The sequence below is a fragment of the Zingiber officinale genome, unplaced genomic scaffold (genome assembly GCF_018446385.1).
Source record: "Zingiber officinale cultivar Zhangliang unplaced genomic scaffold, Zo_v1.1 ctg150, whole genome shotgun sequence".
Classification (NCBI taxonomy): domain Eukaryota; kingdom Viridiplantae; phylum Streptophyta; class Magnoliopsida; order Zingiberales; family Zingiberaceae; genus Zingiber; species Zingiber officinale.
Window position 1 is genome coordinate 55,398 of NW_024589845.1, and position 27,024 is coordinate 82,421.

Genomic DNA, 27,024 nt, shown 5'->3' on the forward strand with positions numbered 1-27,024 from the left:
ATAAATTGAGAGTGGTTAATTTTTTAATAGGTAAAGTGAAAAAAATTTAAAAAAAGTGTTCTTAATTTAATTTACTATTCTTAATTTATGTTATGAAATTGGCATAAATACAGAAAGAAGATTTTTTTATAGTATATTAATTTTAATTTGAAATCATTAGAATTTTTTAAGTCTGTGGCCAGTTTCGAACAAATTGACTGATGAACTTAATGGAAAAAAGGTATTTCGAGAATGCTCTAAGCGATTTAGATATTTTAAAACCTAAGTATGTGAAATTAGTAATAATTGGAGCATGAGAAGTAGTTGGAGACACTTGGTGTCCCATACTTCTGGAAAGGACATTTGTCGTAGTGCGAACGTAGAAATAAATAATAATTTAGTAAACATTGATTCGTTTGTCAGCATGTCATTGATTATTTTTAGGATAATCAATTTAGTTGAAAATTTTTTATCGATCATTAAAATAAATTGAGAAATATACATGATGGTCAATATAAAAGTCTAACATCTTTTGATTACGTCTTCCATTTGAAGAATTTTTTTTTATAAATATATTATAGTCGAGATTCAAACTACGAAAACCTAGACGATAATTTGAATATCTAACTATGACATGATAGTCTAGGGACTAGAAATGAATAATAATAATAAAATAATAATCTTAATTAGTCTCATTGACTATCTATGGAGATGATCGACCTGACTCATGGAAGTTTTTTCATTGATCATCAAAATAAATAGAGAAGTATACTCAGGGGTCAGTTCATAAATTCATCATTATGCTCTCAATTTAGAAAAAATATTTTATAAATATACGGTAATTAAAGTTCAAATTATGAATATTTAAATAATAATTTCGATGTTACATGAGCCATGAGACAAAATGAATAATAATAACGAAACTTGCGCACATGGTTAGTAGATTACCGTATATTTAATTCTAATTTCCTCCACCATTCATTATTACTGTCAAAGTTTTACACCGGTACATTTGACAAATATATTAAAAAAATTATAAGATGAATCAAACTTAAAATCTTTGCTAACAATATGTTAAAATAATTTGACTAGATTCAAGGCATAACTACACTAAAAAAAATTATTATTATTGTTAAATATATATAAGTCGTTCAACAGGCTACAAAAATTTGTAAGTTTAATCAAAATTAGTTATAAAATTTTAATTATATATAAAAAAATAAAAAATGTAAAAAAAAATTAAAAGGTTAAAAGTCGTTAGAAAGAAAGATGATATAAATCATGATATAAATTTTTAAAAATTATTATATGAGTAACAAATTTAAAACTTATCGAAAATATAATTTAAATATGACATTATAAAAACATTATTTAAGAAAAATTAATATAAATCAAAGTGCTACAATAAGTTTAAAAATAAAATTATTTATTTTTTAAAAAGTAAATTATTTATCCGGCCCAATTGGCCCGTTTGGCACCTCGGGTTTTAGGAATTTTAGGTGCCGAAAACCCCTCTCTCCGAGTCGCTTTCTTACGGCGCGCCAGTCTCTCGGTACCTGAACGCTGCGAGCCTTCTCCTTTCTGTCGGCCTCGTGCAGGAGCTCCCCTAACCGCGCCGCCGCCGCTCGTAACCAGCCGCGAAACTCCACTGCTCGCGACGTCGATCCTCGAAGTCCTTTCTCCGTTCTCCTTTCTCTCCTGATCGTGCTCGCGGTCTCCTGGTGGAGAGTCGACTACCGACGTCACACTCAAGACTCTCCTTTTTTTTTTGTCTGGTTGCGTTCTTCGCTTGCTGTCTGCTTGCGGTCGCCACAATCCCAATTCAAGTAACTCAGTCGGGGACTTTCCCTTCTTCCCCATCTGCCCTTTTGTCAGGGCACTGACTTCCAGCAGCATTATCTGGTTGCACCTCACCGGAGACGGAGCTTCAGGGAGCTGGCATAACATTGCAGCTAGCTATATCGCAGACCATCTGTTGACAGTAGGTAGTATGTTTCCTACAATTTAGGTTTTTTTTTCGGTTGATTTTGTCACCGTGCTAATTATGGCTGTTGTTAGATAGTTTTTTCTTGGAGCACATCTTTATCGATTAAGGTAGCTCTTACTCTTGTTTATTTGTTTCGGGCAATCTCTGAAATTGTTGGGTGTAAGAGGGAAAAATTTGAACTCGGTGACATGAAATTGAGATTGATGATATCGTGAGGATTATAATAGCTCTCATTCCAATAAAAGGGGTGAGTGGTGTTGCAAAGGAACTCAAAGGTAATACTAGGATGATTTTGGTGGATATTATAGGTATCGTTGGTAAGAATAATTGAATAGAAAAAAAATATTGTGTAGTGTTATCTCAGGTGGTAGAATTATAATAGTGCATGGATGTTGATTTATGACTGCAATTGTTTAATATTTTAAACGACTAATTACGAAGGGATTAATTTTGAGGACACTGAGATGGCTTTGGATACAAGAGAATTTGCAATCTGTTTGATAGGTTGAGGTAGGGCTTAAGGATAAGAATTTGTTCAAATTAGAAATCAGATCAATGATAAAGCTTAAATATCTAACTTGATGAAGTATGGAGGTTTGAGATGATTTATGATGGATAAGTATTGTATCAGTCCCCGCCTAGTGGGATACGACTTGGTTCTTGTTATTTTTGTATGTGTTGTATTAGTTGAAAGGATGATCACAAATAATTTCTGTCAATGTTATCTTGGGAGATGGTTTTGACATAATGAATTGGAGAACTTGACTTACCTTATTATTTTATCCTCTTGAGTGGTTTTGCTGCAAATGCTATGTAGTGGTTTCACTACATTATCCAACAATCAGAATATTTATTTCCAATGAGATTTCTACATTGGCTAATGGAGCCTTGAGCCAACCATGGGAAAGGTCCTCTTGAGGGGTGACAAGGCTTCTTTTTTACGCTTCTACTCATGCATTATTTCATTCTGCATTTTGTATTTTTAATAACATAATTCCTCATGAACTCAAAATCATCACAAGTGATTGGACGGCGGTGAATGATCTTTGCAGCAAAGCACACATTTTTTTCTAATTCCTTTTCTTTATTGTCCTGTTGCAGCTCTCAAAGAAAATTCAACAGATAATACCTCAAAGAAGCAAGATGCTGAAAACAGTTGCCCAAAAGAAAGGTTTTGTTTTAAACTCTCTAAGCTCCAACAAGGCTTGTCTTAGAAAACTCTTTAAACAATTTCTGAAAACTTTTATCATTGTTTGGAAAATAAAAGTTGAAAAGATAAAAATTAAATTTTTAAAATTGATTTTTTACTCCTTTAAATTTATTAGAAGAGAATTATGAGATAAGTATGTTTTTTCATTTTTTAATGATTTTATTTTATTTCTAAAATCTGAAAATAAAAAATTTCCAGTTACCAAATAATTGCCAAACAAGGTCCTAATTTCTATCAATTTTCACTTTTGTCAATATACTACTCTTGTAAGAACTACATTCATTTCAGTGAATGCAATTATTCTCGAGATGAGCTGTTCATGGCATTGTGTTCCTTACAATTTCATTTTCGATCTGATTACTTTTTTATGCTCTGGTACTGTGTTAATATTTGTTTCTGTTGTTTTTTTTTTATTGATTAATAGATGTAATTCTCTACTTCATTCTCGGCTCTGGTTTTTTACTATGTTAGGAGCTTATCTCAATCCTCTTAACTTCTTGTAGGTTTCAAGAGGCAAAAGGTCCCAGAGAAGTGTAACATTGAGAAGAAGTTGAGAACATCCGATCCCCTATATTCAACAAGTATGATTTCTTAAGTTTGTAATAGCTCTTTCAAACTTCAAGTGGTTGAATTATATGGTTACCTTGTAGTGTCTACAGACAACAACGATGTTTAAAAAGGAAAATGAAGCACGTGAGATGTTTTATCATATTAGTCAGTATCTATAAAATATAATCTATTAATTTTATCGAGTATGCCATGTTCTGATCATTCATAACATAAGCATGCTGTGTTTGCATTCTACGTGAGTTAGTTGCAGATTGTATCAATCCATATCGTCTGTTTGAATGGATGAGGTTTGGTAAAATATTTTCATAGGTCTGCAAACCTTATATTTTATTTCCTTTTGTGATCAGACAATGAGCCTAATTTGGGTGCTGCTGAAGGAAATGATGCATGTGATGCTACTCTTGTCAATCACAATTGTACAAATGAATATAAATATGAGGGTCGAACATGTGATCTTCAAGATTCTCAAATTCTGGAAAGGGAGCCAGCGATTGATGATGAACCAACCAGCACAAGGTTAGTTGTTCTTTCCACTTTAGCTGCTAGAGCTTCTTCTATCTGGTGTCAATTGCCTATATCTCATTTTCCAGATAATAATGCTTGTAATTTTGTCATCTTTGTAATTCGCTTCAGTTTTATTTTGTGACCTCATTAGTGTAGGATCGAGAGTGCGCTAGAGGGGGGTGGGGTGAATAGTGCGTCGTTTGTTTCATCGTTTTTTCGTCAATTGTGCTGGCTACAAGTTAGTACACAACGGAAATATATAATGCAAATAATAACAAGCAAGCACAGTAAGAAATACACAAATACAAAATATATAATAAAAACAAACAAACAAAATAAACACTTTACAAACCCTTGATCACTTCTGGAAGCCCTAAATGCAGCAGCACTCATCCTGATACCTCCATAATCACACAAACAATAATATTTTTGAGAGTTTTGGATGTGTGAGTGAATGGCGAGTTATATTTTTTGAGATTTCCTCGAAACCTTTTATAAATGTTTTTAAGTTTTTCAGTCGACCTGCATTTGTTGAAAACATAGCAAATGCGTTCCTTTTGGAGAATAATCTAACATTAACACAATAGTTTGATAGATCCATTTGCTTGTGTTTGATGCTGGTTGGCAGCTTAACGCAACCCTCAACTTTTTTCATCTGGGCTTGGGACCGACAACAGTTTTATTTGTTTTAGTACATTATGGAGCTTAAAAGTGATGTTTGGAGAAGAATACCTTTTATAAACTGGTATTCAGACAGATGTTTTTCATGTTAATAGTTTTGCAAACCTATCTCAATTTCCCAACTCCAAGGTCCCAATCCCCACTGCACTCTTGAGTTCGAAATTGAAAGCTCCCATGCATCTTCTGTTTCTCTGGTAGTTTGGTGAATGTGCCATAGCTTTTTCATAAACTGGTATTTAGGCAGTTGTTCTCATGTTCCCATCTCCAAGGTCCTAAATCTCTACTGCACTCTCGAATTGGAAATTGATTTTTCTCACACTTGCTCTTTTTCACTGGTAGTCTGGTGAATACACCCTTCTAAGGTATTTTACTTTTGTCTTCATGCAGCTCTTTTCAACGTCATGTGGGCCTTAATCTTACTAGTGAAGAGGTTGAACAATTACAGCAAAAGCAATGGAAATTTAAGTGGGAGATTCCTGTTAGAGACAAGCCAATGACTAAATGTGTTGGAACTGGGGACCCTATTTTACCGGTATATTTGTTCTCTTTGAATATATTAATGACTTATTTATTGATTTTTATCATACCTTGCATATGCTTCAGTTGCATGTCTCTTCAGCTTCATTTTGTTGTCCATGAATTTATTTCCTTTGTTTTTGGGCTTGTATTTTCTAAATAGAAAAATATCATATGTTTAAGATGCATGTCTCGTCAGTTTTATTTCCTTGTCCATAATTTGTCTTCCTTGGTTTTTCCCATCTATTTTCTTGATAGAAAAATGTTTTTTAATTTATTTTAAAAAATTCATTTTGTCTGAAGCTGTTAAAAATGATTCTCATATTTGTTATGTGCATGCATATACTGATTGCTCAAGTTCTGGAATTGACTAGCTATGGATCTAGCAATTGCTTTTCTATATTCTTTTTAATACTTAAGATCTTGAATTGAAGCAATTATCATATGTTTGCTATACTAACAAATTTTGGTTGACATTGCTGCTATTATTTATTACGTTACCATGTCAACAGATAGCTTTATGATGATAACCTGTATTTAATTTTGTTTTTCCTTTTTCATGTAGGAGGCAGCCAATGATCTAGTTAAAGGGCTTAATCAGAAGCTGCATAACCATTGGATGAGCATCTGTAAAACTTCTGGGCCAAATATCTTTAGTTCACCTATGCAGGGATTTTTCTTCTCCTTGTGTGAGTTATTCTTGCTACTTGACTCCTTATGTGATTTGAAATATTTTCCATTTTCTTCATCATTTCTGTTAATATTTTTCTAAATGAGCTTCTTGGTATCAATAGCAAGGAATTCAATCTATTAATAAAACAAACAAGTCTATTTACATCTTAATTTTATGGATAAACATAAATATGAATTTCATTTCCATGTCATTACTTAATTACTGTGTTTTATATCATCACTCTCAAGTTTGGAATCTATTTACTTGTTTGTTTGGTCTTAATCCTAAAGTGGTTGTACTTTTAAGTGCTTCTTTCTTAGTGAAGAATAACAGAAGTTTGTTGGCTATAATGACCTGGACATTTCCAACCGTTTTATTCTATTCATGCGTTATTTGCTCATGGAATAACAATTTCATCAGGCACTGGCTTAGTCTCTGAACATTATAAGGCGAGAAGCTTATAAGAAGCTCCTTTTTATATTTTTTTAAAGGAAGATTTATATGATTCATAGCCATCAAATTTACACCTTCCACATCCTATACTGTTACTTAATTTTCTTTTAAAATTACCTGTATTGCTCACTGATAAATATTATCCTTTTTTGATACTAAACTAAGCCAGTATATGTACTTTTCTGAATGGGCAGAAAGAGAATCAAGAGGTTGAACCAATATAGTTAGCTTAATGTGTATATTTTATGACTTGGCATTTGTTCTTGGACGATCACAAATGGAAGAGTTTTAAGTTATGTATGAGAGCTGTAATATACTTGCAATTATTTCTTCTATGTTTCAATGGAGTGCATATAATAATCTGCATTTGTAACTTGCTATATGTCATCCGTACATTTGTGATTGTTCCAGGCAATACATATCGAGATATACTGCACTGCAACAAGCAGCCATTTTACTTAAAAGGCAATGAAGAGGATTCAAGTATCATGGATGCATATATAATGCATGCCGTAAGTGTAGACTTTTGTTGGCTTTCTTATCGTAGACAATACTACCATAAGCTCTAGATTTTTTTTGTTTGTAATGATGTTTGTTTTTTCAGCTGAATCATATTTATCAGACTAGAGATGTCATCATTAAAAATGATGCACAGCTAGCGAAGCATGAGGAAGAGAAAATGAAAGAGATCCTTTGTGGTGACACTTACTTGGATCAAGGTTTTACTCGTCCTAAGGTAAACATATTTTTCTATTTCTTTTCTTTTCAGCTGAGGCTTCTGGATCTTTTGAAACATATCTGTTTAACAGATAATCTAATTAATCTCAAGCTTCGATGTATATAATGAACAATATCTTAATCTTTCACTTTTGGTAATTAGCATTTGGTAGGTTTTAATTCTTCACCTTTGAGGATATGTTGAGGTTGGAGTTTTGGCACTTTTTAAATAGGTTAATAGCTTAAAATAACCTACAGTTTGAGGAGCATAGCAAATATAATCACAATTAAACACAGTAGCAAATATTTGTACATAAATATAAACTTTTAGAAATGCAACAATTATAGTGATTTAATAGAAGATTGCCCAAATATGTGCAGTCTATGCACGCTGCATGTCTGAGTGGCTTTGTTTCTTACTTAGATGGTTGACAAGATAACCATGCCCTTAGGTGCCACTTTAGCACTCTAATCTTATCCAGTTATCCTCTTATCCCTTATTGTACTATATTGGGTACGGCACAACATAATAAACACTTGTAAGAGGAGATGTTAGGTTAGTGTTGGTCTGACGCCTAGTGCCCATGTGCCTGTTTAATAGCTTGATGTTTCAAACACTTATAAAGCAGCTGAGCTTAACAATGAGTTATTAGAAATGATCTAAACAATAAGGTCTTTATCAAACATGACCACCTTAAGCGAAGAATTATTGTGAAACATAGTCACACGCACATACTATGTTTATAAATTAATGTCTATTTTGGATTGTAAATTACCAAATAGTTGTCATTGTACATCAGTTGGTGTATGCTGTTATTACATTTCTTGATTTTGACCCTATATTTTTTATAGACCTCAAGTTCACATCATGTTAGCCGCTAACAATTAGTGATTTGATCACTTTTCCCCACTGTTTCACTCTTAAGTATATTTGTTATACACATGCCATTTTTTTTAGCAAGAGGAAAACCAGCTTGAGGTATTTAAGATGGATATACATGAAATCCATATTAATAGAACTTTATGATCCTTTGGATCTAATATTCACACGAAGATATTTTGTACAAATTTGGCTATTTCAAAGGAGAGGATTATGTTGGATTTTGCATGGTCGCTGTGACCAAAAGGTCACGGGTTCGAATCCTGAAAACAACCTCTTGTAAAAAGCAGGGTAAGGCTGCGTACAATGGATCCTTCCCCGGGACCCCGTATGGCGGGAGCTTCGTGCACCGGGCTCCCTTTTTTTTTTTTTTGCATGGTCGTTGTGCAAGTCTTTATTTAAAGTATTATTCTTAACAAAGTTGCAAATCCAGCTTTTCTATGCCTATTGGGTGCTGGAGAAGAAGCTTGCCTAAAGAGTTAGCACACTGTATGGTTATTTCATGGTAGTGATTGGAGTAGCTTAAAGTAGTAGTCGAAGAACTACTGCTGCTTATGGATGATTACATGCATTTCTGTGTTTGATGCATACATGGTACAAAATCAATGACAGTTATTTAGGATGGTATCAACATAGTCAAAGGTCTGTAGATGTTGTGATTAGATGAATTGAAACTATTTCAAGAATGCAAAGAGAGGGCAGAGAGTGATTTAAGAAGGCAAGGTTATCTTGGACCATAGAAGTTCCAGATGCTGCTGATCTAACTAATTTCAAGAAGCATGCAAAAGATTTGGGCTTATATGAAACATGTTATGCAAAGTCAAGGTGCTTTGAGGATGCTCTCTATGCCTATGTTTGCCTTTTGTGCTTATCTTTTTTGTTGCTAAAGTTCTGTGTGTCATGCATGGTTGCCAAACTTGACCAATCCCAATCCTATTTGGAATAAAATCAGCTGAGTTCAATCCAATTTTGCCCAATTTCTTGGGCATCTCAACTGAACCTTAGTAAGAAAAAAAGAAGAAAACAGGGTAGAAGCTTCCAAAATCTAAAACCAATCAAAATTGGTGTAAATTATAAAATTTTAGGTTAAATTGGGTGATAATGGATATGCTGACACTTGCTAAAGCAGCAAGGGTGGTGAAATTGAGCATTATCAATGTTTGTTAGTGGAAGATCTCATACTCTTGTGATGATGTGCTCATGAGGATCTGATCATGCGAAGTGAGAGAGCAGTGGTGTCATGGTGAGGAAAGGCGAGGGCGTGAGATATGGACAGATATTAGGTTGTAAGGATACTGTATTTTGAACTATTAACTTATAAATATAATAATACAATTAATTAACAATTCTGTTATTACCTCAGCCTAATTAGTATTATATAATTATTATTGTTACTTAATAAAAATGCTTGTTTTATAAATATTTCTAGTATTTAATTTTCGAAAATTATTACCAATAATATAGTATCATATCATGAAATTAAAATAATTTAATATTTATTTTAATTAAAAATAATTAATGATGAACTTAATTAAAATAATAGTTTTTACACTAATTTCTAATAATTAACACTTTTCTATACCATATCGTAAAGTTAAAATAATTTTGTATCTATTTTTATTAAAAAAATTATTCATGAATGGAATTAATATAATAGTTATTAGTATTTTTATGTCAAATAACCAATGTATCATTATTACCACTCAACCAAGATTACTAATTTACTATTTAAATGTACTAATAATAATTCAATATTCATTTATTTAAAATTATAAATGCCAGCAATTATTTTTTGTTACTAAGTAAACAATATTAATTAATATTCTGAACATTACTAAATGATATAAAAAAATACTGATAACTTATATGAGATAGGAAATACAATAGCAAACAACACTATTGTCTATTATTTGAAATATCAATTAATATTCTGATTAGTTTTTGAATACCTTTTGTTATTCCTTCATTAAATAAATTTATTTTCTTCTTTTCCTATTTTTTCCATTGTTTTAAAATTTTCCTCTTTTATCTCAATTCCATCAATTCTACTAATTCGATATGACCATTATTTAGGGTATGTGAACATCTGATTTTGATATTGCCAACCATGGTGTGATGGGATGAACCTTTTATTTAGTCATTATTCATGTTTGACTCTCTTGGGTTTTGCAGGCTTGGGGTATATCACATGGACCATTTAGTTTCATTGGTAACATAGCTTTTCATTTAGTCAAATTGCAACATTATCAAGTACTAGTTTTAGCTATATCATTGTGATAAAGATCTCTTGGGTGAAGGAACCTAACTGCTCTCTTATCTTCCGGTATTTTACTTACCTACATGAAGGCTCAATCTTGTGCCTAATGTTAGTGCCTTACCACATGATTGGCACTGACTATTCATAACTTTAATACATATCCTCTTGCTTTCAGCACTACATTTTAAACAAAGATCTAGAAATAAATATTGTTTCTCTTTCTTGTCTTATATTCTTGTGATTGTAATTTGTTTTTATTAATCTTGGGCATGTAAAGGTTTTGCTCTTATTGCCACTTGGGAGCATTGCACTGCGTGTTGTGAAGAGGATAATTGAACTTACTCCAATATCAAACCAAGTACGTGTTAGTTGTTTTTTTACTCTTTGGTAATTTGGTACTGGGTATGGACTTGTGGATCCCGTTATATTATTATATGTCATTCATGCTTATACTAGCGTATTACTTTTAATATATGTTATTTCGGTTACCATTTTATTGAAGGGGGGAGTCTTGGTGCAACGGTAAAGTTGCGGCCATGTGACCTGGAGGTCACGGATTCGAGTTTCGGAAACAACCTCTTGCAAAACAGGTTAAGGCCGCGTAGCCCTTTTCCAGGATCCACATTAGTGGGAGTTTCCTGCATCGGGTTGTCTTTTTTTGTTACCATTTTATTGCATGAGCAATATTATGGATGTTGATATATGTACTTATTTAAGAAAGTTTGATATTTATGTTTTTATTGTAGTTTCTTTAATTTCACTAATTTGATACATTTGAATGTTTGAATGAAAATTTTGTTTGTCATGCTGTGTATGGCCTCATTCTGAACTATAGGCATTGTTTGAATGCACATAATCTTAACTTAAATAGCTACCATCACTGATGTCAGACCAGATTAAATAAAACATAAGATACATCTGTCATTCAAATACCACACAACCATATAAAATCTAGCATAGCCAACTCGATAAACATAGATGAATTTGGAGCATAGCAAGAGAGTAAGCACGTGTGCCATGTAGAAACACAACGAGAATATGAGCTTATGTTCCATCAATGCTATACTAATTCATCATAACTTTAGGAATAGTATTCTAAAATTACCCTGTATTTGCATCAGCAACACAATGCTGCAGCATCTAAATTACCAACAATCATGGCTATTTTGTCCACAAAGCATTAGATGATGTTGTCCGTAATGCAACCATTATACTCATTTTTATCCCCCTAAGGTGTTCTCATGTGGCCCACTGGTTTCAACCAGCTCGATCTTGGGATTGTGTATGGTTTTTCCCAATAGGCCTAGCCTGCCCCCACATTATCTTGCAAATATTTGATGGTGTTCAACATTTGTACTAACATAAGAAATGCATGAGGAACTTGTGCTGTACTGGAGAATAATTTAATTCGATTTGAATTTTAATGAGTTTCATCTTCATTGGTGCAAGATAAACTTAAGTAAGCATGCAATATATCTGTAACTTGCTGATGGTTACCTTGAAATATCACTTTTTACTTGTAATTTATCTGAATCCTCTGTAAGTTAAATTGGAAATGCCGTTTGGGTATATAAGCAAGCAGTTATTGTTCAAAATTCAAAAAATTGTTATCCTTCTAATTCTTTTACTTTGTGCCTAGCATATTTCAGTTGGTATTTTTTCGTTTGGTGTTTAGGCTTTTGGTAGTTTAGAATACTATTTTACTCCTGTTGAGAAATATTTTCATCTTATATATTTTTTTATTACTCTTAGTTTCATTGTCGTGTTCTACTAGGCTAATGCAGAGCACGTCGACCGTTTCACCGAAGAGTTTGGAGCCGGCGATGAAGAAGAAGATGAAGAGGAAGAGGCAAGTTTGAAATCAAAGAGGACTGCAAAACCTGAAGATTTCAAAGCTTTGTTTGGAGGAAACAATAACGACCACTTTTTGCTAGGCATAAAATTTACGAAGTAAGTTCTTATTCGCCTTACGTTGACTATTATGCGCATAGCTTTTTTATTGTTCGGTGTTTGACGTGTTAGGATCCATAACATATTGATCCTTTTTTTTTCTATGAAAGGTGATGACTTGCTATTATTTTATTGCTCAAGAAGACAACAATGCTTTTATTTTATATGATTTTCTTTGGCTTGTGTTGTGGTAGACAAAATGTATCAGCATCATATATGCTATTAATGTTGAATATGCTAATTTCTCTTCCTTGCAGGTGCTTATATTTGGTTGAATACAAAATTAGAAAACAAATATATTACTCATAAACTAAAGTGTGCCCTCGATAGGCAAATAGTGTTCATAAAGGTTTCTTTGTTTAGTTGGTCCTCTGACCAAGTTCATCCCTTTGGTTAGACATTGGCAGTGGGGTCACCATTTCTTGCCTAGTTAAAGTGGAGTCTAGGTTTTAAATGAGCAGCCCTTATAACGAAGTGTCTGATCTCCCTAGGATCCACATGATCTCATGATATCATCAAGTCATGTTGGCCCCTAACTCTGTTAGTTTGTCTACATGAATCTTATCCCTATGTTCTACTTAGTGCAAAATTTCTCTTAATCATCCTTTACTGAAGTTTCATATTATGATTCATCAACATAATCCATTCATAATTATAACAATTATATGGAACTTGTATATTCTTAAAAAATTCCCTTTATTTTTTGCATTTTCTTAATTTTCAAAATTTATCGAATAACTTAGGCAACAAAATTATACCTCTGCCTCTTAAAATTTTCCAGAGTTGAGCAAAGTATCACCCAACTAATACCCTTTAATACCTTTATTTTTCTTTCAAAGTTTTTTAATCTCATTTGACCTTATTTTATAACCAAGTCTATGATTCTAAATTAACTACAATTTTTAGTTTTTAAATATACAGAGTACTCATCAATAATTTTTGAAGTTTGTTTTTTGATTTTTTTGATTTTGATTGCTTTTATTATCAATTACAAAATCTGAATTTTCATTGTTACACATTTATATTTATATGTCCTCTCTTTATCTTTTAACTTTCTTGTAAATATATTTGACTTTTCCATATTTTTATTCTTATTTGCTATCAAAGGCCGTCCATATAACATCAATGTTCTATAATTCTTTATTTGAAACTTGTTTTTTCATTCCATTTAATTTTCATTATTTTCTCTAAATACTATTATCATCTAAAATATTCTAGAATTAGAAGTAACTTTTTCATCTTTTGATTCTTAATATGTGTATTAACATTCATAAAATCATATGCTATAGTAAGAAAAAAAATCATATATCATTTTCATTTCTTTCTCCAGATCCTTTGTTTTCTTCAAATGATCTCCAATTTCTCAATCTATATCTCCTCCAAGTATAAGCTTTTCTCAATAATTTTATCTTGATTCTTCCAGAATTTCTTTTGATATATTGTTTAATTCTTCTTGAGATGTATAAACACAATTTTGAGTATCTCATAATTGGGAATCAAGCTTATTACTTTAATTCTATTCTTTTGTCCATTAACTTTAACAATTCTATACATTTAATCCTTTTCTTTTGCATTTAGTTTCTCAATATCAAAATTTAAAATCTATAATTCTATATTACTTATTTTTCTAGATTTTTTTCCATCTTTGTTTCCTATAAGCATTTATATTTATTTCTAGTTTGAAAGGGGAGTCTTGGCGGAAGTAAAGTTGCATCGTGTGATCTAGAGGTCATGGGTTCGACTTTCGGAATAGTCTCTTGCAAAGCAAGATAAGACTGCGTACAATGAGCCCTTCCTCGGGACCCCGCATTGGCGGGAGCTTCGTGCACCGAATTGTTCTTTAAAATGTACCCATCAACATAGTCACATTGTACTATTATGGTAAATTATCAATATGCAGTACTGATCAACACGAACAATCTCTCTTATGTTGCTTGTGCAGTCATGCCTATTGGTGTTGGATCTTTTTGACACTTGGTTAACCTTTACATGTATCAAGATGATTTTAAATATTTTTTATTATTTTTTGTGACTTGTTTCTTATAAATTCTATTTCAGTTGATGATTTTGTTGGTCCGGGTAGGTCGACTGAAGAGGGTTGAGTTGCCTGAAACACTAAGACAAAACACATTCCTCGACTTTCAACTCAGATTAATAAAGCAATTAAAATAGAATTAACAACTTAAAAGAAATAAGTAAAAGACTACTATTTACTTAGTTATAACTTAGATGGTTGTTAATCCAAGGCAGATGAAAGCTCACTAAGAATCTCTTTCGCTGAAGGCAAAGAAGCCTTTTACACACAGTGAAAGCTCATAAATGACTAGGAAACTGAATACAGAAGTTGTTACTTCTTTCCTAGGTCCAGAGGTCTTTTTATAGACCTTGGAAAAATTTATCCGCAGGCTGAAAGCGCCTTCCATAAGGCTGGAAGGCACCTCCAGTGAGGCTAAAGGATAAAATTTTATCCTTTCTGCAACAACCAAAATTGCCTGGTCGAAGGCACCTTCCATGGCCATGGAAGGCACCTTCCATGGCTGGTTGAAGGCGCCTGAAGGTCGCGGAGGCGCCTTCAACTCCTGTTGAAGGCGCCTCTAGCAGCTCCATAGCTCCACTTTAGCTCTTTCGCTGCTCCGATCTCCTGGGTGATTTCGGTCAACCGAAATAGGGCTCACCCGAACCCAATTTCCGACCTTCTCCTCGAGCAGGCTTCCGCTCTGGCTTCTCATCCCTCGAACGTCGCACACGCCTTTTTCGTCCACTGGTGTACTCTTCTGCAGCACTCGTCCCTCGGACGCACCAAGCTCGTCGGCTCTCTCTCGTGCCGTCCTTCTCGCTAGCCGTGTGTTCTGCTCGACTTCCTGTGTTCCTAAGCTCCTGCACACTTAGACACAGGGATCAGAACATAACAGGACTTAACCTAACTTGGTTGATCACATCAAAACTACCTTGGGGTTCCAACAGATTTAATTGCTAGTCTTATTTCTAATATCAAACAATTTATGTAGAAGACCATCATAGGAGAAAAATTATATAAATTCATTTCTATATGCAATGAAGTAAAAATGACTAAAAGTCATTATTAATTCAACTATCTAAATGATACTATTACTAAAAGTAGAAAAATCTAACAGAGTTAAAATGTGTCAAGTATTAGTATAATGTTGGGACACTTCATAGCTATGGGGGTTGAATAGCTCGCTCATGTCGTAGATGTTGATCTTGCAGCGGAAAAATTAAAGCGAAACTCCACCAATGTTAACGCCAAGGATTTACTTGGTATCCACCTCAAATGAAGTGATTAATCCAAGGATCCGACCCTCTCATACACATCCACTATAAAAACACTCATTCTCAGAAATAATTTGGAGGTGGAGAAATCTCTACAACTCAAGAACAAGAAATACAACTTGAAACAAAAAGTAAATACACAAATACAAATGAAAAACCTTCTTGCTTGATCTCTTGTTGCTTGTGAATGCATCTTGTAAGCTTAGAAGTGCAGCAACACCTCAACCCTAAGCTTCCAAGAACTGGCGATGAGTTGTCGTGAAGAAGTGTCGAAAAACCTTTTCTAGGGTTACCGTTGGAGCCTTAATCGATTAAGAATTTGCTTAATCAATTACCACGTCAGCATCCTGTGTCAAATAGCTAGTTTTGCAAGCTTAATCGATTACCCTAATCGATTAAGCGTTCCTAATCGATTAGAAAGCTTTTTGTTCACTTGCGAAAACTGGCTTAATCGATTAATGCAATTAATTAAGCATGCCGTAATCGATTACCTTAATCCATAACGGTCGTTTCTGTCCCATGGAATCAACCTTAATTGATTAGCCTAATCGATTAAGGTTTGCTAAATCGATTACCCTAATTGATTCCGCTTCATTCTGTTCTCGCGATTTTGAGCCTTAAGCGATTAAGCCAACAACTAATCGTTTAATACACGGTGTAATTGATTAACCTAATCGATTATCAAACCTTAATTTCCAAACCTAAGTCTAGGGCTTTCTTCACCCAACATCGACTTCTCATTACCTAGTATCTGGTCAACCTTGACCTGCTGGGACTTCTCTACCAAGTGTCTGGTCAATCCTTTGACCCACTTGGACTTTTCTCCTTGTGCCAAGTGTCCGACTAACCTTGATCCATTTGGACTTACCATCTCGTGCCAAGTGTCCGGTCTTCCTTGACCCACTTGGATTTCCAATCACTAGGTGTCCGGTCAACCTTTGATCCATCTGGATTTTCAACTCACTTACCAGGGCTTTTCACCACTTGACTTCACCCATCAGGATTTTCCTATGCCTAGCTTCACTCACTAGGGCTTTTTACCTGACTTCACTTACCAGGACTTTCATTACCTAGCTTCACTCACTAAGATTTTCATTTGCCTAGCTTCACTCACTAGGGTTTTCCAACTGTCTGGCTTCACTCACCAGGACATTTCATCATCTAGCTTCACTCACTTGGATTTCCATGTGCCTAACTTCACTCACTAGGGCTTTCCAACTGTCCGGCTTTACTCACCAGGACTTTTCAATACCTAGCTTCACTCATTAGGATTTTCAACTGTCTGGCTTCACTCACCAGACTTTTCGCACCAAGTGTCCGGTCAACACTGACCCACTTGGATCTTTATCTTCTGTCAACCTTCCTGTTGGTCTTGCCCTTGAAAAACATCCGGTTAGAATCTTGACCTACTTAACTTTTCTTCACATCAAACTGGTCAAATCTTGACCAGAGGGAAATTACATCAACAATCTCCCCAAATGGGCAATTGCACCTGTAATCTCCATATATTGTCAAACATCACAACTTAAACATCAAGACTTAAGCTTGAGCCAACTCAAGCTTAGTTAAACTGGTCAGCCTTGACCTAGGAAAATTGCACCAACATATAACAGTGCAAAAAATTCTTTCGATGACTATTCAATTATTACAACTTTATTTTTAAAAGTAAATAAACCAATTAAAAGTGAATTAGAGAAGTAAAACCCTTTGAAATTCACTTTAACATATATTGATGCATGCTAAAGCTTGTTGAGTTTGGGCACAATATGCTGCCAAAATCGTACCTTTTCTCCCTAGGAACAATACTTTAAACCTTGTTATATTCTTTCTTAATCATCACATCTATCATTCTAATCCAATTCTTATATTCTATGTTGTTAACCAACTTCTATAACCATTAACTAACTTCTTTACTAGCAATTGATCATTTGCTATTTTGTTATCACATTTGGACATTGTTGTGATGATTGCTTCTTGATGACCTCCTTGCCCTTCATTTCCTAATGAGGCGTACAGATGGTAAAAGTTTTGCATCATTTAGTGATGACAAGTAGCCTTATAACAGCTGCAGTTAAAATCTATGCTATCAGGTTTTTTGTGCTAGTTTTCAAGGTCTTTTTAATCTCTGCTGGGAACTAGTGTGGAGGGTTTTGGATTGTGTTACATGATCTACTCAAACCCTACATTGACAAGCATTGCTATGAGTTATTTCTTTGCTATGGAGGAACAAGTCAGTTATCTGTGCGTCTTTCTCTTACGAGGCATCCGATTAAATCAATTCCTTTGTGCATAATTAGAGACCACATTAAATTCAGTACTAGAAATCCAGATTGGACCAGAAGCATATCCTTCTATCTGACTGATCCTTCTTTTAAGGATATAAATGTTTTATTTATTATGCAATAATCCTTTGTCTTATTGCAGGCGAAGCATTAAACTTTACAGTGATTTTTATTCTTCAGATATTATTGTTGCATCTCCGTTGGGGCTCATTACTGTAAGTTCTTGCCAATTGAATGTTGCATTTGAGTATTGCATTACAATGAACAAAGGCTCTATAGTCAATTATGGTTCTATGAGAGATTATCTGGTTCTTCCATGATTTAGGATGAGACATTTGCTTTACCTTCAAACCAATTTGTTTATATATAGATATATATGTGTGCATATTTGTGATTGCAGTTTTATGGTCAATATGAGTAGCTTTTCACACCTTGAAATTTTGGAATAAGTGGCTTTTGATCAATCCTTGTCTAGTATGATTCCTGCCTGTTATGTAGACATCTGACCTGTGGTTAGAATCAATTTACTTTGCCACCTCTTGATTAGGTAAAAGCCCCAGCAATCAAACTTTTGCTTGTGGATGATATTTAGTTTATAAATTCAGTGTTTAATGGAACAAAAGGGTCTCGCACGCTGACATCCTTATGCTGTTGAACTTTCTCTTAATTGGGTTTTCATGACCAAACAACTAGTTTTCCTTTTTTTTTTTGTTTTTTTTGCTGGGTTTTCAGATTTGTTTTACTTAACTGTTTTGCATCAACTCTATTTATTTGGGACCATTCTTTTCCTGCAAAATGCAATGTATATTATAGATTTATATAATTGATCTGTTTTTTTACCTTTTTAGTAAATATCTTTTTGTAATATGCTTTTGGAATGTTGTACCTTTTTTAGTAAATAAGTTTTTTACAATATGCTCTTGTGTGTTTGGAATGGACCTTTAACTTTTTGCGATATGCTTGTGCAATTGGAATATTTTGAACATTTGAGCTTTTGATTTTTTTTTTTCCTTTAGAAAATTGGGGAAGCAGAGGCTGAAAAAGAAAAAGATGTTGATTATTTGTCCTCAATTGAGGTTTGCATTTCTATTTTAGTTGCACATTTTCAGCAATATCTTCGTGGCGTTCAATTTTTGTATGTTTATGTCAAGTTAATCTTAATTGTTATCTTGAATAAGCAGGTATTGATCGTTGATCATGCAGATGTGATATTAATGCAGGTTAAACTTGTTATACCTTAACCTTATTTCTTTCTGTTATTGTCGTTTGCAAAGCAATGCATTTTTAGTGACATACTAAGAAAAATATGCAGAACTGGTCCCATTTGAACACTGTAGTTGAACAGTTGAACTGCACACCATCTAAGCAACATGGAACTGATATCATGCGGATCAGACCTTGGTAAGTTGCTAAATCTTGGATCAACTAATGTTTCTGATATAAGATTATTACTCCAATTTTAATGATTTGTAGCATTAGATGTTGGTATTTGCAGACCTTTATTGATGCTTAATTACCGTCATACTTTTCTGTTTGTTTAGTCAGATAGTTTCTTGAGATAATTTAATTGGTTTGTATATTAGATTCTTCTTCCTTTTTTTTCATCTTCCCCAATCACTCTACCTTCTAGCAAGTGCACATCTTTAGGTCCTTTTCAAGTACAGGCAATCCAACAATTAATTGTCTAATAAAGGGCTTTCAAGCACTCCTAGATATAGATGTGAAGTAGGAGCAATTTGAACACCTTTATGTCAGAAACAAGCATGGGATTAGCTAGAGAGAGATTCCCAGGATGGGATCAGATAAAAATCCTGGACAACAGAGCTGTCACTCTGATGAGCACTTTAGAAGATTTCATTTAATGTCCTTTTAATTTCGTTGAGAAAGCAAAATGCACTATCTTTTATTACATGATTGGAAACATGTCATAAGTTAACCCACTGACACATTTGGTTTTTGGAAAGCCAGTTGGATAGATATATAATTTTGTTTGTTGATTCAACTATGAGCATTATGGTCCTACAATTCCTGTCAACATATTATGTTTCTTCATGCATTTTCATGTAGGTATCTGGATGGAAGTGCTCGCTTTTATCGACAAACAATACTCTTGTCTTCTTTTCTTAATCCAGGTGCTGAGAAGTTTTCACTTCTTTGTTATATTATAAATGAATGAATAAATATGCTCATGTGCATTGGTATAATACAACTTATTCCACCATTACTTGATTCTTTAAATGGTGATATCCATATTTTTCTCACAAGCTTTTCGTGAGTGAACACAGTTCGTTTTATCTTGAGTGCATTATATGATATTTTATTCTTCCATTTTGGCTTTTTTTTTTACTTTCAATAGTACTGTCCCTTCATACTCTTTTAACAAACTAGTGATAATTTCAGGAAAAGGATAATGTTGACTAACACTTAGCATGTTTCAAGGTAAAATATATTTGCCATAAAGAGATGGAGGTGATGTTATGGACATTGAAATTGGCCATAGGAGTGCTCATGCACATTGGGAATGTGTTTTGTGTCATTTAAGTACAACCACTTCGTTAATGTCCTTGTCGTTACAAGTTCACTAATGAATTGCAGCAGCCCATGTATTTTTTTAGAAAACAGCAAGCTGGCAAGCAAATCAGAATTTTTTTTTGGGTACTTGATGTATTTTTAGCAAGAAATCGGATGAGATGTTTTAGGCAGTCTTCATCCAAAAGTTTGCTGCATTCCTTTTTTGGGTTGCTTGACTTTTCTGCTGATGTTTTTGCATAATTGACTAATATATTACAGTCTTCCTATTTTATTAACCATAAAGGTAGATTCTTTATATTGGGCATTTGGGCTACGTATTCAAGGATTTATTTTCATTTCCCTCCCAACTTTCTTAGTATTAATTTCCTTTGTTGATTAATGAAATTGAATTTTGTTATCTAATCCTTACTGATTTTGATTTCAGATATGAACGCTTTATTTAGTCGACTTTGTCTAAATTATGAGGGGAAGGTAACTGAAATGTTTTTTTTTTTTTGGGTTGCATTTATGATGCTATTGACACTTACTTGACACTTAATTTCTTTGCAGGTTAAGTTAATCAGTGAGTACGAAGGTGTTCTTCCTAAGATATTGCTTCCAGTACGGCAGGTTTGTTGTGGTTTAGCCTTTGTTGTGCACTTTAGTCTGCTGGTCTTAAGTGTGCTTGGTTTAGTTTTTTCTGTTTTGGGATCGATTTGAACTTTTATGCTTGTTCTTGTCATGCCTTGTTACAGAAATCTTTAAAGGAGGATTTAATTTGTTTTTTGAACTAGTGTTTGTTCATAAAACTATCCACGTCGCCAATGCAACCTGATAAAATTCAACATCTACAGGTTTATGAACGTTTTGATGCTAAGTCACTTGTCGATGCTGATGATGCACGCTTGGAATATTTCTGCAAGAAGGTAGGTTAAAACATTATTCAGAAAAATCATTTTTTTTAAAAGTTTGTATGGATAAATTTCATATGAAATATCTGCTAAAAGTTGCCTGGGGCTATTTCTGGATGCCTCACTTAACTATGCATGCTGCACAAATTCTGATTGCCATGGCAGAAAAAGAAATGAAACCAATTGTAGTTGTAAAGTTGAGAGCAATTGAAAAAATGCATTAGTAGCGAGTTGGGCAGTTGTTGGGTGATGGCGCACGGATAATGATAGGCAGGTGATGGGTGCAGTACGTGATGAAGCGGCAATCCAGTGGCTCACAAGTCGCAAGGATGGGAAGGTAGGTGCGTTCATGTGAGGTTAGAGATAGGGTAGAGGGCTTTAAGAAGTTTAGGTACCAACTTAATCAAATCCTACCAGCTGAATCGAATTGAATTAGTTCAAGCAAGCTCTACACTGGTTCAGCTAGTATTCCTCCAAATTGAGCCCAGATCAAACCTGGTTTGAACCAAAGTAAGCCCATATCAATTTCTACATAATACAACCCTCAATTGGCAGCTTAATCCAAGTTGACTGATACTGGATTTGAATATGCACAAAATCAAACTGTAATCATATTAATCTAAACAATATAAATGCTTATGTTCTTGTTGCGTTTGTTTAAGTTTCAAGTTCTATAGTGTAATAATGTGACCATAAATGTTAAAAAAAACTCCTATTACTTAAATACGCCATACAATAAAACCTGCCCGAGTTTCAGGACTAGAATAAAAATTGCAAATAAAAGAAAGTACCAAGTGCTAAATCCTTTACTCTTGTATCAATATCAAGATGGTACATGTAATTACAGACTTCCTGGAGGCCTACTATTTTCCTTTAGATTAGACTGCTGAAACACACCTTCCTTAAATGGGCACCAATACACAATATTCATTCAATACTTGGCTCCATTGTTTGCTTGTTCATGTTAATGTAACATAGATAATTGTTAGCATGTTCTGTCATCTTTTTTACTTTTTTTTTTTGTATAGATAATTATTAATAGGTACTGTTGACAAAGTATTATCAGTACTTAATCTAGTGAGTCTATAAATGTCTTGTTTTCTAATACTTAACATGTTAGGTTTGGAATTTCTTCATTATTTCCTTCCATTTATTTTAGGATTTCATTATTTTATTATTAAAAATTAATGGTTCATTCATCATCTGCAGGTCTTCCCTAAGTTGAAGGATTCAATTGAGGTAATTTTCTCCGTACACTATGAATGATCGTTTTGAAATGGTTTCCTCTTTATTTCTTTTAGCTTGTGACATTAACACATAATACAAAAATTTGCACAAAAAACCCAGAAAAATACAGAGAAATTGGAACAATCAAAGCATATACTTGTAAGTATATGATTTTGTCATCTGTGTCTAATAAGCAAATGAACTGTGTTATGCTGCACATACAATGATCATTGGAGAAACAAGAATAATGATCTTGTGTTATGTGCTGCCGGTAGAACAAAAGAAAGGTTATGTTTGGGTCATTTATGTTGCCATAAATTGCTGGTCGACTAAAATCACAGCATAGATGAAACAAATCATGTATGCTATTATGATCATAGATCAAGATCAAATAGCAGGGAAAATGGAATTCACAAAACTGAAAACAAATTGATATTAACCTGATCCTACACTTATGTAGCAGAGATGCTCATGCTGACTGGAAAGTGGGGAGAAATCTAGGTCATGTGAAGGAGGCATACTTGTGGCGGTAAATTCCCTTTTTGTAAATTGTTGGAATCCTTTGACATACGTAGGTAGGATTCTAGCAATAGGGAAAAGGTTCAAGAGATGAGATTGACTGACTGGCTTCGTCAACAGTTGTAGCCTTAATCGGAACACTCTCGGGCCATAATCAACACTTGACAAGGAAGCTCAAAACCTGCTGGATCGTCCAAGTCTCTGTGGCCTTTGGCTTCATTTGAATGTGCAGGAAAGGGAAATTGACGGAGGACTTTGGGTGAGTAAGGAAGATCAGTAGAGGGCTTTGATCAATGACTATTGCTTGCCTTGAGATTGCAAAAGCCTAGAGTGACCAAGCGAGGAGATAGGTTTCGTGCAGAGGTAGATTGTGTCTTGCAGCGTGAAAGGAGGCAGGCCCATGTGAAAAACTTTTTGATCTTAGTGATTTATTTCTCAGACGTTTTCTAAAAATGCCTGCTGGAATTTCCAAGGAAATCCAAAATTTGGAGTGGAAAATTAAAAATTTTCTTGTCCAAATGACCCCTTACTTTAACATGGAGGATTGGTGTCTCTTTTAAAGACTCCCACCCTAACAAAATTAGAAATAAGCTAACAAAAATTCAAGAAAACAAAATCCAATACCTATACCTATACCTATACCTAACCTAAAAGAACTCAATTAGGAAATAAAATAAATTATAAAAAATATACCAAATTAAATTAAACTTCTAGAAGAACTTTTCTACAATTTAGTATTACGTTCCTTTGGAATTATTCTTAGACCAATGTAATGATAGAACATTTATAAACTAAATTCTTAGTTTGCATTCCATATCAAAAGGCTCTCTACTTGTTTAATCAGCCACATTTGTCAGTATACGTGCATGACTAATGCTCTACTAACATGAGGCAGATTGTAAAAAGGACAGTACACGCATAATTCTTTTTGATCTCAGCAATCTGCTTCATAATTTCATGCTTACTTCTAGTACAGTATGTCTCTGTTCACTTTGCAGCTTGCAAGCCATTTAGATCATCATTAACTAATTTTTTTAAAGCAGGGTGGAACAATGTTATTCATCAGTTGTGTACTTAAACCGACCATTATTAACCTCTTTTTTTTTTACAAGCAGGGTGGAACAATGTTATTTATCAATTCCTATTTTGAATTTGTGCGGATACGCAATTTCTTAAAAGCTCAAAATGCTTCATTCTGTTTGCTCGGAGAGTAAGAATATTTTCCCTTTCATCTTTTCCCAAATGTCAATTTTCATTGTTTTGTATATGATGTGACATGTGTGAATCTGTCAATTTATTTTCTTATTATGGTTATCCTAATTTCTGTTGTAAATATATGTAAGGTATACGAAGATAAGTGATATATCCCGTGCACGGCTTTGGTTTTTTGAAGGCAAGAGAAAGATTATGCTTTATACTGAAAGAGCACATTTTTACAATCGATTCAAGGTTTAGTTGTTGCTCAGTTTTTCATTTCTTCAACGATTTTTTTTCCCTATATATATATGTGTGTGTGTGTGTGTGATTAGGTGCTTTCAATCTTTAGTATTTATTTGTCTCGTTGCGTTTCTCGTTATGCTGATTTTTCATCTTTATTTTTCTGAAATGCAGATTCGTGGTGTGCAAAATATGATCATCTACTCTTTGCCGGAGAGAAAGGAGTTGTACCCTGAGGTTTCCGTCTATCTAATGAATGTGATTTATTGATATTTTGGTAGATTATGTACTGATGTTTCTGGTTTATAATTCCAGCTTATCAATATGCTAAATGATTCGAAAGATATGATCTGCAACATACTTTTCTCCCGTTTTGATAAACTCAAGGTAACTCAATGTTCTTTTGTTTTTGACGACCAAGGTTGCATAACTTGTGCTTTAGAATACGTCTGGTTGGCCTTCTACTGAAGACATTTGGTGCATCCAATCGCTATTCCAAGTTTTTTAAGTTACATGTTCTTCGGTCCGGTTGAATGTTTGAACATTGAAATCTCCTAATATTGAGGCTTGTCAAGTATATGTTTTCTTTCTCGGTGAACAAAACCTGAGCTAGTACTTCAGTTTATAGTATTCTTTCAAATCTTCAGACTGACTCACTTGCACATTTGCCACAGTTGGAAAGGATCGTTGGGACAGCAGCTGCAAATAGACTGTTGTCATCAGATAAAAGTATCTTCATCTTTTGCTAATCATACTGACTTTTGGGAGAATTAAGGAGGGCTGTTTGTTCAATTGTTCATTTCGATATTTATTTACTTTTCTTTTCTTCCTTTTTTACAAGAGGAGAGGAAACACAAGATCATGATTATTTTTGTTCTGATTTGTGCCAAGAGCTGTATCAATTTTGACCCTGTTGTATGCCAAAGATCGACTTTGATTGTTGCATCACAATTCCTTTATTATTGAAAAAGAATATTAAAAATTCTATATTGCCATTGTTTAGTACAAAGAAACGTGTCATTGATAGTATGCATCTCCAGAAAATATGAGATATAAAGATGGATACATGCGTCTATAATTTGTTTTAAAGAATTAATGAGATATAGATAAGAATTAATGAGATATAGATAAAGTGATGCAGTTATATCAATATGCGAAAGAGACGAAATAGATGAATTGATATATTGTGATATAAAAATGATAAGGAGAAAGTTGTACTGAATATTGGAAAGAGATAGTAGAGGAGAGAATGGTGAAGTGATGCATGTGATTTGATAAAAAGTGATGCATATAATAGAAATTATGTTATGCATGTGATTTGATAAAAAAAAAAGTTGAAATTACTAAAAGGGTTTGAAATTGTTTTCCATGCGATAAGAAACAAAGAAGATATTAATGTAACTTAATTTTAGACTTTATCAATAATCTTGTCTAAAAATGGTGAAGGTGGTTGGCTGAAAATGTATTTCTATTGTTAACCAAGTGAAGGCTCCGCGCTATCCTGTAAAACATAGAGTGCGTTAATGTTGGGCCAAGAAAGATGTTTTCAGCATTGGCCCTTCAATACTCAAGTTAGTAATTGATTTGTGGAGAGAAAATAGTAAAGTCGAATAGTAACAAATGAGCATGTTGAATTATAGAGTATCACATACCTTCGTTTGAAGACCATTTTTTATAGTATCATTATTGTGTCTATGCCAGCATTCCAAAACATTCTTAAGAAAGGACTGACCATAAAGTGACTCTGACATCTTTCCTTAAATAAGCTTACAAATCTCTGTGATTTGACAGGCTGGAAGCTTGTATGGCGCGATTTGTCTGCAAGATATTCCTTGTCCTTCATGGCACAAACTTTCAAAAAAGAGTACGACATTGAACTTTGGGGCCCACAAGGAGCCGACCAGCCACCATTCCAGAGGACTGTCGGCTTGATCTTGTACCACATAATAAGTAACCTGGTCTTCACTCGGCTCCTTCGTTTGTCCTGCAGACACCATATGTCTGATCGGGCCGTATGTACAATCGACTGGAGCAGTTGGTCGAGGCAATCAATACTTAAGCATGGTCCGCATGTCGTAAGTTCGGACATGAAGTTTGGTTTATCAGAAGGGCCGGTCAGCTAGGTTCTTGCTACGTCGTGCACACTGCCTACACATAAGAGGATTCACGCTCGAAATTTGAGGCTCGATTGACCAGTCGCGTTCGACCGACAATTCGATTTATGTCTTTTTTAAATTTTAAATCAGTTGGATGTATTATAGCAATTAAGAAATTGTAGCTATTAAATATGTTGTAACAATTATGATTTTATAATTGTTATAATGTGAATGTTATGTGAACAGATCGAATTTGCATTATAACAGTTACAGTTTTGTAATTGTTACAATGTAAATAGTAGGTAAACAAGATTAGATTCACGTTCTAATAGTTACCAAATCGTAATTAGTATAATGTGAATATTTTTGAATA

At 33.9% G+C, this 27,024-nt stretch overlaps 1 protein-coding gene across 2 annotated transcripts; it reads left to right on the forward strand.

Annotated features, from left to right (window-relative positions):
- Window positions 1-1,483: 1,483 nt before the first annotated feature.
- Window positions 1,484-25,537, forward strand: LOC122036387 (U3 small nucleolar RNA-associated protein 25 homolog). 2 transcript variants are annotated; one of them, XM_042595681.1, is made up of 24 exons: window positions 1,484-1,964; window positions 3,068-3,137; window positions 3,680-3,757; window positions 4,094-4,262; window positions 5,319-5,463; window positions 6,013-6,136; window positions 6,985-7,085; window positions 7,178-7,309; window positions 10,705-10,785; window positions 12,202-12,377; window positions 18,093-18,165; window positions 18,967-19,026; window positions 19,132-19,170; window positions 19,263-19,351; window positions 20,018-20,082; window positions 20,907-20,953; window positions 21,032-21,091; window positions 21,316-21,387; window positions 22,582-22,611; window positions 24,234-24,328; window positions 24,462-24,567; window positions 24,730-24,792; window positions 24,871-24,942; window positions 25,230-25,537. In XM_042595681.1, the coding sequence occupies exons 2-24, from the start codon at window positions 3,110-3,112 to the stop codon at window positions 25,302-25,304; spliced, it is 1,980 nt and encodes a 659-aa protein (XP_042451615.1). In that variant the 5' UTR covers window positions 1,484-1,964; window positions 3,068-3,109; the 3' UTR covers window positions 25,305-25,537. The 2 variants fall into 2 exon arrangements, with proteins under 2 accessions (XP_042451615.1, XP_042451616.1); XM_042595682.1 differs by having other exon boundaries at window positions 1,484-1,960.
- The last annotated feature ends 1,487 nt before the right edge of the window (window positions 25,538-27,024 follow it).